The 11,323-nt window shown below is 37.5% G+C and overlaps 1 protein-coding gene across 1 annotated transcript in view; it reads right to left on the minus strand.

Annotated features, from left to right (window-relative positions):
* The window catches only part of LOC587222 (endoplasmic reticulum-Golgi intermediate compartment protein 3), a 28,782-nt gene extending 22,661 nt beyond the window's left edge, over window positions 1–6,121 (minus strand). Inside the window, exon 1 of the mRNA XM_030973710.1 lies at window positions 5,923–6,121. Coding sequence (XP_030829570.1) covers window positions 5,923–6,019 — 97 coding nt within the window. The 5' untranslated portion in view covers window positions 6,020–6,121. The remainder of the gene's footprint in view (window positions 1–5,922) is intronic.
* Between the last annotated feature and the right edge of the window lie 5,202 nt (window positions 6,122–11,323).

The following is an 11,323-nucleotide window of genomic DNA, read 5'->3' on the forward strand; positions in this document are numbered from 1 at the left end:
GTCATTTGGAGTCTAATGATCTAATCACTCAACATCCTCATGGATTCAGAAAAGGTCATTTATATGTTATACCCAGCTACTAGGAGTGCGGATGATTGTACCAAGCACGTGGAAACAGGTAGCAACATTGAATGCATTTACCTTGACTACAGGAAAGTTTTTACCTCATGCCAGACTGACAAAGAAATTGCGGGCTTATGGAATCCGAGGAAAAGTGTGGAAATGGATCTATCTCAACAAGTGATAGTGAATTGCTCTAAATCCTCTTCTTGCCCTGTCACAAGTGGTATTCCACAAGTAAGCGTCCTCGGTCTGGTATTATTCAAGATCTTCATAAACGACATTCCAAATTCATTCTCTGCATCCGTATCTTCTATAGTCAAAATCTTTGCAGATGACACTGACAAAGCTGAACTCTCCTTTGAACTCACTTGAAGATAGTGCTTCATTTGCCATTACAACAAGATCTAGATCTCCTTGCAAATTAGACGGACAAGTGGCAACTTCCCGTAAATGAGTCAAAGACATAGGTGATGCATCTTGGGAAGTCTAACCCTAATGTCAAATATAACCTTAACACATCAAATTTGAAGTCTGTGGTTATAGATACTGATCTGGGAGTATCCCTTGACAACGGCTTGAAGTTTTCAGCGTATGTAGACAGAGTTGCATTCACTGCAAAGAGGAATCTCGGCCTGATTCGTTGCACCTTTTCATTTTTGGATGAATCAGGCCTTGTACACCTCTACAACTAGTACAAGTCTTTAGTAAGGCCATCCTTAGAATATTTCTCCTGTGTGTGGCACCCTGCTCTCAAGAGAGACCGGCAAAAGCTGGAGAGAGTGCAACACAGGATGACTAAAGTTCCATTGGTGACTTGAAGTATTCTGACCGGCTTAGACATTTGAAGTTGCCCACACTTGCGTACTGTCGTCATATAGCTGATTAGACAAAAACGACCGTCTGGTATGGGTCATTCTTTAATAAAAATGACATTTGTCAACATTCTCCATACACAGACGGTAACTATTACGGTTCGCACAAGGGGGGGATGGGTGGGGAAGATTGAGCCGATTTTGTCAGGGTTAGCATATATCCCGCTTCGGAGGCTTATTTCCCGGACGCCGGGAAATAAGCGGTATTTACCAGTATTTACCGCTTTTTACAGGTATTTATCACTTTTTACCGGGAAATACCGGGAAATATATTTTCCACTCACTTGTTCATAGGGATTGTCCAATTTTGAACATAATAATAATGGTGGTGAGTATGGTTGCTCTTGTGTGTACTATTTGTGTGTGTGTGTGTGTGTGTTTGTTCGTGTGTTTGTCTATGTCTGTAATTATGTAATGCTGGAAAAAAATACAGGAAAAAGATACCAAATATACACCTAATCTAGATATGATGTTCTTCATTAAAGGGAAACAAAACCTTCATTACTAAGTTACTTTTATTGTAAAGTTTAAGATATTTGAATAAAATCAGTGAAAAATTGAACGAAATCAGGCAAGGAATAAGGAAGTTAAAGCTTTTTAAAATGACTAGTCACTAGAGGGCGATGACATCATTTGTGGACAACTCTCCATGCCTTTTGTACATCAAATTTCACAAGTCTTTCATTTTTTTCCTATTTATTTGTGTTCTTGATCAGATTTCATAACATGTGAAGTAGAATATCAGTTTGCATTCTATTATCTCAATCACAAGAAAGAAGGAAAAACATGAAATTTGATGTACAAAAGGCATGGAGAGTTTTCCACAAATCGTCGCTGTTTTCACGAAGTGACGGTAGTGAAAAAAAATTGCATTCACTTTGCGTGACGATTTTCCTCACTACCGTCACTTCGTGAAAACAGGGACGAAATGATGTCATCAAATTGAATATCGCCCTCTAGTGACTAGTCATTTCAAAAAGCTTTAACTTCCTTATTCCTTGCCCGATTTTGTTCAAATTTTCACTGATTTTATTCAAATATCTTAAACTTTACAATAAAAGTAACTTGTATGAAGGTTTTGGTTCCCAGTTGCTAATTACCATATTCATGAATACCTATTAATTAGCATATGCACAAAATGCCATTTGTTTGGGTGTGTACAATTTTGTATGCAGTGAGGATTTTATAAATCTGTTTGTGTGTTCCTACTATGAGTATTGTGCTGCTAATTATTTCAGAACAATATTTTCAGTTATGAGGCTAAAAACAAGTAAAATTATTAATAAATAGAGAATTAAAATCATATTTCCCGTTTTTTACATATTTACCGGACGCGCATCTTATTTACCAGACGGTATTTACCGCCGGTAATTACCGCCACCGGTATTTACCGCCCAACCCTGGATTTTGTACCACTTTCGGGACAAAAACTTTCTCCCTCGTTTTCCCTAATTTAGATCTCATTTTCTGATAATAAATAAATCAGATAAAAACAAAATATGTACAGGTATATTTTTCTTCTACATACAGTTATCAAAGTTTTTATCACCTATTTCCAAAGGCGAAATTTACGGACTTACTTTTTACGAGTTATTCAATTTTTATTGAAACAGTACTTTTATGCAATGGAACTGGTAGTCTATGACATATCCCCGGCCGATGTATTTCCGGGTCAACCTACCGAAACATAGCCAATGGCCAATCAGAGCACTCATTTGATATTGGGTCAAAGAATATCACTGGATCAAGCCAGGATGACTCGTACATAATGTAGCTACTGGACATTCGAAAAGAAAAAATGAATATTCATCAACTCAAACCAAGATGGCTGATAGTGTTGTGGTCAAACGTTTAACCGTCTGGTATCCGACCATCTATGGCACTATCCGTTTTCAATCTGACGGTTTTGTTTTCCCGTTTTTTTTATTTTTAATTTTTAATTCTTTATTGGAAAATCCAAAATGTACATAATTAGAAACAAAATCAATGAAAAAACAGAGACTTTACTGTCAGGCATGCTTTGGAATAATGACTGGGTTTCACTTTGTTTATGAAGCTAATAAATCAAGTTTTGCCTACATTATAGTCATCATAAGTCAGCCCTGACTGTTGAATGTTGAATTGCAGAACAACAATCTACACGATAACAATCAATTGCAAGACTTTAGATTGAGAAGTTGACTCGTAAAACTAAGTTCCCAGCCTTGAAATACATGCACAATACATCCCTTTTTTTTAAATCGTTTAACCGAAAACCGTCCGGTTTTGACTAGCAGTTAAACGGAATTAGAAATATCTGTGATGTTACAACACTAGTTGACGACAAGACTTTCTCGGATTAATCATTAATTTAGGATCTAAATGACCAAGCTATCGAAGTCAAAATAGATATTTCCGTGTTATTTTCAATTCTTAATAAGATTCAGTGTAATGTTGCAGCCAAAGTTGATATATGAAGACACAAAGAGTGAAAAAAGGCTTGTTGCATATACCGTAGGCCTGTAACCGATCATCGGATCGGGTACAGATCTTGAGGCGATCATGGGTGATCGGATAATAATTTCCGATCGCCGATCAATAAAGATGATCAAGAAAAAAAATCAGAATTTTTTTTTTTTTTTTTTTTCATGCCATAAATTTTCAAGTTTTTGGTTATCAAATGCTTTAAAAAAATTCATAGCTGGGATTATTTTGTCATTAGGAGTTGTTGTAGACCATGTTTGTTGATATTTAGTGCCTTTTCATGACTTTGAAATTAATAATATTGGTCTAAGAGAAGAGGCAAAACATGAGGGCCGCCATCTTGGATTATAATGCATGCCTACATTATAATCCAAGCGTTGCATACAAAATTTAATTCTTTTTTTCAAAATTTGTATAGATTTGATGAGGTAACTGATTTTTTGTATGTTTTACTTATCAGGGTATCTCCATGCCGGAGTTACGGATCAAAGTCTGGAAATGATTATGAACTAGCGTCCATTTTTTTAGTGCAGTCCTAAACATAACAGGTGTAACACTAGGGACTTTACAATTAGCATGTTCACTAGTGGAATGCTACTTATACGTTTATTTTTTAAGCAGGGTTGACGTCTTGACGAGGAGCGCCGACTGTTGTTTGTTACCTTTTTGATTCCACACGACAACGCTCGCCCAGTGCAGCATGCGTATGTTCGCGCTTGCCATGATCCCACACCAAATTCAGTGCATGGGACTGTACTCTATAATTTATGCTGCAACAAATTGGCGATACATACCGTAAATAAAATGTGTTCATTTTATGGCTTAATCTGCAACAATTTTGATTTAAGGAAAATTACAGACAAGAGAATGTGATTAAATAATTTTAGATATATCTAGTTCACGCTTTCACAACTCTCCACTTGCAGAATTATGTTAATTGGGTCTATTTTGCGACTTCAATGTGCTGTTCCGTATCTACAAAATATTGCTTACGAACAGCAGTACCGTTATAAGGGGATTCACTAGGTACAGACAGGAATGATTAGATATCAGACAGGAATTGGGTTAAAACACCTTTAATAAGGCGACAACGGCCTTAGAAACAACAATCAGAATCTTACAGACAACCGTCCATTTTCTCGTCTCTCGATCCCCATCCAGATCATATCGGTATCGGTATCGGTTATAACGATATCAATCCCTATACCGTCACAGATTGCGAACGACGGCAAAACAAGGGTGACTGAATTTCTGCTACGAACGATGAGCTCGTCAATGCGCATGCGCACTGCTTAAAAAAGGACCGCATACGTTGCAGTCCACTAGAGAAAATGTAAATCGAAAAGTCCCTGTTCTTGACTTGAGCCTGAGTTAAGGGATCCCTCGCAGGTAATTATCCAGATTCTGCCCAAACAAAGTTTTTTAAAAGCCTGGAAAGAGAATAGATCTAGTTACGAACTAGAGTAAAGTACCCGGTTTTCGGCCACTTAAGACAAAATCCTATTTATTGGACTCTTTACTTCCTATTTATTATCATTTCTTGTTCAAATCATGAAGCAAATATTATTATTATTTAAACAAAAAAAGAATCCCCAAAAAAAATCACGAATTGCCATGACAATATTCATTTCAATTTTCACTGTTTTGGAGCCGGTTATCGGCCGAGCGTTTCAGTTTACGGCCGCATGTACAAAGTCAATCGGAAGCGCTCGCGCGCGCCGTGCGTTTCTGCGCTGATGTATAGCACACGCGGGCGGAGCAGGTATCCCACGCCGGAGCTCCCGGGTGCTCGCCTGACCGAATACAGGCACAGCGGTGATCGGAAGTTGGAATCTGAATTAGACGGACATATCGTGTGTGCGTCGCGGTGTGCGGCTGCATTGATTTAATACATGCGATGAGATACTTTTGAGCTTGCGACCAGCACAAAATCGGGCTCTATATCTGAAAAATACTTGAAATAAAGCTCATTTTATGGTACCCATATTTCTTACATACACGCGTAAGAAACTCGATTTTTCAGATTTGGGTAGCGGGACCGCCGATTACATCGCTAAAATGTGATATTTTAGGATATATTTTTCATTGCAAATGTGGTTCTTCAGTGACACTGGCATGGTATGGTATGTGTGGGATATGTGTTATGCTATTATGCGATGTATTTTAAAGTGATTTTACCATGTATCCAACCAATTGGCCGAAAACCGGAGCTGACCGATTACCGGGTACTTTACTCTAGATCTAGATCTAGGGCTAGGGCCTAGGCCTAGGCCTATTCCTCACCTTCATGGCTGCCCTAACCCTCATCCATACCCTAAACCGTACCCAAGTACCCTAACAATGCGTCAATATTCTCTTTCCAGGCTTTTAATCTACTTTGGGCAGAATCCGGAATATTACCCTCTTGCAATCGCCCTCGGCCCGGATCGGATATAATAATGTCTGTGGAGAAATGTAAAATACAGTCCCATACATTACAATTTATGTTATATTAATTTCACGAAAGGGAAAAAAGGGCGTTTACCTGCAGCTCCTCCGAATGTTTTTACTCTAAAATCTTCTAGAGTTTTAGGGTAGGCATCAAACTCCCTTAAGCGGTTCCAAACGTCCTGGATAGCCATTTTCAAATCACAAACATCTATTAAAACAGAATGGAGACTGAACGTCTGATCGTTTCAAGACAAGAGCGGACGCGGCGCCGGGAAGAAGTTAGCCCTCAATAAGTGCACTAAACGTGACGTGTGGAATAAATTGTCAATTTGATGAGTGCAATATAAAGAGATCGCATTTTACAAGAATATAGCTACAAAAATATCCAACGGACGTCAGTGGCGCTTTATGTTTACTAGCGAATTTGCCGAGAATCTCTAATGTTGTAAATTAATTAAAAAGGTAGTCTTTGGTATCTTTTAATATGTGTATGGTGGAGTTGGAGTTGGAGTCCCATTTGGCAACAAATTATTCCAAGCTTTTCGAAGGTTACAAAATATAGAATCTACCCGTTTGCTGCAATTACCTTTGATGTCTGAGGTTCGAAGCCGCCAATATCACTGGAAAGCTTGAATAGTGATTTTGTTCCCCCCCAAAAATACGTTTATATTCCACTCTTTATTTAAATTAACAAGGAGAAAATAAAACAGACGATAAAATATGAATAAAAACGCCTAACTGTAAAAAAAATTGCTTACATTGTATAGAGCAGCTTTAATTTGTGAAAAATAGTATTAAGTTAAAATTCTAAAACAAACCCCAAAATTTGACACTTTTCCAAGTACTTCCGGCGCTCTGATTTTTATGGGGAGGCTTAACGGGGGAGGGGGAGAGAACACTCCATTTTCTCCTCAACATCCACCCTTGTTTAAAAACGTCAATGCCTGTCCGGCATGCATCATCAGCGGATGGTTATTTCTCGTCAATGTTTACTCGGTTTGAAGATCTATAGTGCCATATACCGTCAAAATGTCATTCGTGTCGAATTTTGGTTTTTCTTTTCAATTTGCTTTATTCGAGAGAGGAGAGCAAAACATTTTTCTCTTACAGTGCAGAATACAAGAATTCAAGAGAAAAAGTAGACAAACACACGAGGCTTTGTTAATCATAACTCTCTCTTATTTTTTTTTAATTCAGGGATTACATAGAAATCATACGATTTCGAAAAGCAACTGCTCGAGGAGCATTTGGGCGATGGTACAATTATCAACGCCGTCGTCATCCACTTCGGAGAATGACAAGTCCATTGTGCTGCTGTTGGTCTCTTCGAAGAGATCCCATGTGAAGTCCGATAGTTCAGATACGGAAGTGAAACTCGACATATCGTCATCATCGTCGCTCTCATCGAATAGCGAAGACCAGTCAGAGATAGAACTTAAGCTTTCTTCATCATAACCGTCGTCGTCAGACACGGCCGAAGGGACGACCAATTGAGGTTTGGTGTCGATGTTGCAATCCTCTTCAACTTTAGAAACTTCGAAGTTGGATGCTCCACTTGCAAGGTGGAACTGTAATATAAAAGAAGGGAAAGAGAGTGAAGAGCTGACCTATGCTTGAGAATGAAACACTAGATTTTCAGTAAAAATAGCAAAGGGAACTCGAAAGTCTATTCTTGTCTGGGAACAAATAGGTACAATTTACAGTATATTCTGTCTATATTTTACACTACCAGACGCGGTATTGATTATTGAAACAATTTCAGATGAGGATTCGACTTTTGGTTTTGTTCAAAACGATTTACTTACCAATGCAATATCATTTCGCGACAAAGCATTGTGTCGTCACATCTTTTAAACACTTGTCATGATAGCGCTTTGCATGCGTGTATGGCGCTATGGGGGGGGGGGGGGGGGCACGTGGTACTGGAATGATGATTGTTTTAATGGGGCGGGTTTGGGACACATTAAGCTTCTGACTGACAAAACAATTGTATTAAGCTGGTAAAGATGATGCATTTCCAGATACCAGGGGGGGGGGGGGGGTGGCATTGTAGAGATTTGGAGGAATAAAGATAATTCTACCCCCCCCCCTTCATCCTTAACTCGCCTAGATATTGCATTTGGATGAAGCAGAAAGAGCCGGATTAGTTTCTTATGGTGACCTATTCCTTCTTACTTCTTAAAAGTACACTATAGCAAAGATTGGCCGCAGAACATGTAATCCCTTTGAAAGAAATCAACACGATCGATCAATTAAGGCGCAACAAATATACAATTACTAGAGCGTAAAATTTGAAAAAGTGCGACGTCCAACCAGTATCTGCTCTTGTTTACAGCAGGCAATATTCTGTTGTATATAAGTAATGTTGAATCAGCTACAATTACGTCATTTTACATACGCCAGTTTGGCATCCATTATCAGCGGATGGTATTTCTTGTCAATATGTTTACTCGGTTTGAAGATCTATAGTGCCCTATACCGTCATAATGTCATTCGTGTCGAATTTTGATTTTTCTTTTCAATGCTTTATTCGAGAGAGGAGAGCAAACAGTTTTCTCTTACAGTGCAGACTACAAGAATTCAAGAGAATAAGTAGACAAACACACGAGGCTTTGTTATTCACAACTCTCTCTTGTTTTGTTTAATTCAGGGATGACATAGAAATCATACGATTTCGAAAAGCAACTGCTCGAGGAGCATTTGGGCGATGGTACAATTATTATCAACGCCGTCGTCATCCACTTCGGAGAATGACAAGTCCATTGTGATGCTGTTGGTTAAAGTCCGATAATTCAGATACGGTAGTGAAACTCGACATATCGTCATCATCGTCGCTCTCATCGAATAGCGAAGACCAGTCAGAGATAGAACTTAAGCTGTCTTCATCATAACCGTCGTCGTCTGACACGGCCGAAGGGACGACCAATTGAGGTTTGGTGTCGCGATGTTGCAATCCTCTTCAATTTTAGAAATTAATATTTGTTTCTTTCTTTACGAGGTACCAGTTGCTGCTTAATTATTTAAGCAACATACTTTGCAGTAGGGTGTGATGGTATGTATATTAATTTTCGAGCGAGAAACAATTTTAAGATTCGTGAGGTCCCAGTGCGAAAAATTACATTTGAAATGAACACAAAAAACAAACGCTTATGAGTATTACCCCCAATCTAATAAGAAAGGCTGAAAAGTTCGTTGATAAATAACATAAAAACAACATGTATAAATGTGAGCGAGCGTAGCGAGTAAGCTTTAGGGAAAATTAAAAAAGAGGTGCTCTAAATGGTCCCCTTGAATCAGATGTGCATGTTATGAAGAAGGAAAGTTATTAGAAAAAAAAGTTAAAAGAGAAATATCATTTATTGCACTTGAAAAGGGATACTCAAGCAAAACGTAAAAAGGCACTTGTGAGGATGGAAATGGGGAATCTGTTGAGGAAAAGGGCACCTATCAGATTTTAATATAGAGGCATTAATCAGATGTTAAAAGGGGCATTTTGAAAAGGGGGAGAGGCTCATATTAAAAAGGAAAAGGGGCACGTGTCAAAATAAAAGGGTCACTTAAAAGAGGTGAAAAGTGGCATTTAAGAGAAAGGGAAGGGAGTTCTTATTACGAAGGGAAAAGTACACTGATTTAGAAGGAAAAGGGACACCAGTCAAAATATTTTTTTTAAAAGGAAAATTAGACGTAAAAAGGGGAAAAGACGCATGGCTCACCAGAGATGAAAAGAGAGGAGCAAGAGAGTAATTAGAAAAGAAAAGGGGCACTTGTCCTATGTCAAAAGGGGCTTTTTTGGAGTACCTTGAAAAGTGGGGACACAGTGCCCCCCCCTCCCACGGCTCCCCCCTAACATTAGTACGCCTGTGTAGTTCACTGATGAATCACTTTAAAATGTATAAGTTTCTTAATTTAAATGGGATATTGCTCAAACCTTCAGTCCACGCCAAAAATAATTAGCATTGAATAGAATAGATGCAGAAAAACAAGAAAAAATAGAGCAAAACAAATTTGAGTAAAATCGGATAACTAAAAAGGAAGTTATGAATTTTTGTTAAAGTATGAAAAACTATGGAACTAAGAAAATCACTACACAAATTTCCAATTTGGTTATCGGTTTGTAACGTGAAAGCATTGCCTCATTAATTGCTTTATATATTTTTTTATCCCATTAATTTTCCTTCTTATCCCCGAAAACTCGATTTCCCCATGCCTTTGCCCAGGTTATATGATTTGTATCATATTGCGTGCATGACATTTCATAAAATCTGTTATGAACTTTGAAGAATTGTTTCTATTTTCTGAATATTGTATAGGCCTATTTCATATTCATTGATTTTTATATAGTTTATCAAAATTCAAATTTTTCATGATTTAGCTTCAAAAAATTACTCTATATTTGGTATTAGTGCATCCAGAAAAAACATGTTACTATCAATATAACTTTGATGCTGGTGTGAGGAAATAAGATTGTTAGGGGGGAAATTGTAAAGAAAAGAAAGAAAACAATACTTAGTGGATAATGAGGCAATGACGTCACAGACTCATGATTGAGTTGCCAATTTGTCTTGTTACATTAAAAGTTTTTCATGTCATTGAAAATGTATAACTTTCTAATTAGTTATCCAATTTTGCTCAAACTTTTTTGATTGGTTTGTCTCATTGTTCTGTTTTTTTGAAAGTAAGTTATTTTTGGAGTGGTTGGTGGTTTCCCGCATTTTCATGTAATCTACATTTACATCTGGAGGGCATGCACGTACCGCAGCCCCCCTCTCCCCACCCTCCAAAATAATTAATATGCATTTTTAATTCTCCTATATAACTGCTTACCGAAAATTATAAACTTATCATATCAATGCCTGCCTGACGCCTATATTCTAGTTCTCATACATAGTCATACCCAACTAACAATTGGACGTTTTCTGAACGTTCTAAAAACGTTCCAAGTTGGTTTTTTGGACGTTTTGTGAATACGTTTTTTGGACGTCAAAATGTGGTAGGTTTTCGACGTATTTAAAACGTTTTATTGGACGTTTTAAAAACGTTTTTTAAACGTTTTCAAAAACCTAAACTTTGACGTAAATGAGAAGTCCAAACTTTAACGTTATATAAACGTTTTTAAATCGTTCATTTAGGACGAAGACGTACAGGACCTAAAAAAAAACGTTTTGAAAACGTTCTGTGTCACTGGGTAGGGTCTGCTACTTGTTTAATGATACTTCTCCCTTTCTTTCAAAGTTATGTAGGTACGTAATTCACTTACGTCTACATAAAGAAAATTTCAATTTCAATTTAATACTGTAATTACATCAGATTATTACTATTATATCAAACATTTATCTCATTGTTATCGTTTTTAAATGAAATTGACCCCGGATAACTATAAAAATACAATGTAAGTTTAAGAAAAGGAAGAGCATTCTTCGTTGAAAGAGTTGATTTGATTGGTCAAATTACTGTTTTCTATTCACCTTTATCCAATCAAGAGTGAGATATCTTGG

The sequence above is a fragment of the Strongylocentrotus purpuratus genome, unplaced genomic scaffold (genome assembly GCF_000002235.5).
Source record: "Strongylocentrotus purpuratus isolate Spur 01 unplaced genomic scaffold, Spur_5.0 spur5_scaffold_7, whole genome shotgun sequence".
Taxonomy (NCBI): Eukaryota; Metazoa; Echinodermata; class Echinoidea; order Camarodonta; family Strongylocentrotidae; genus Strongylocentrotus; species Strongylocentrotus purpuratus.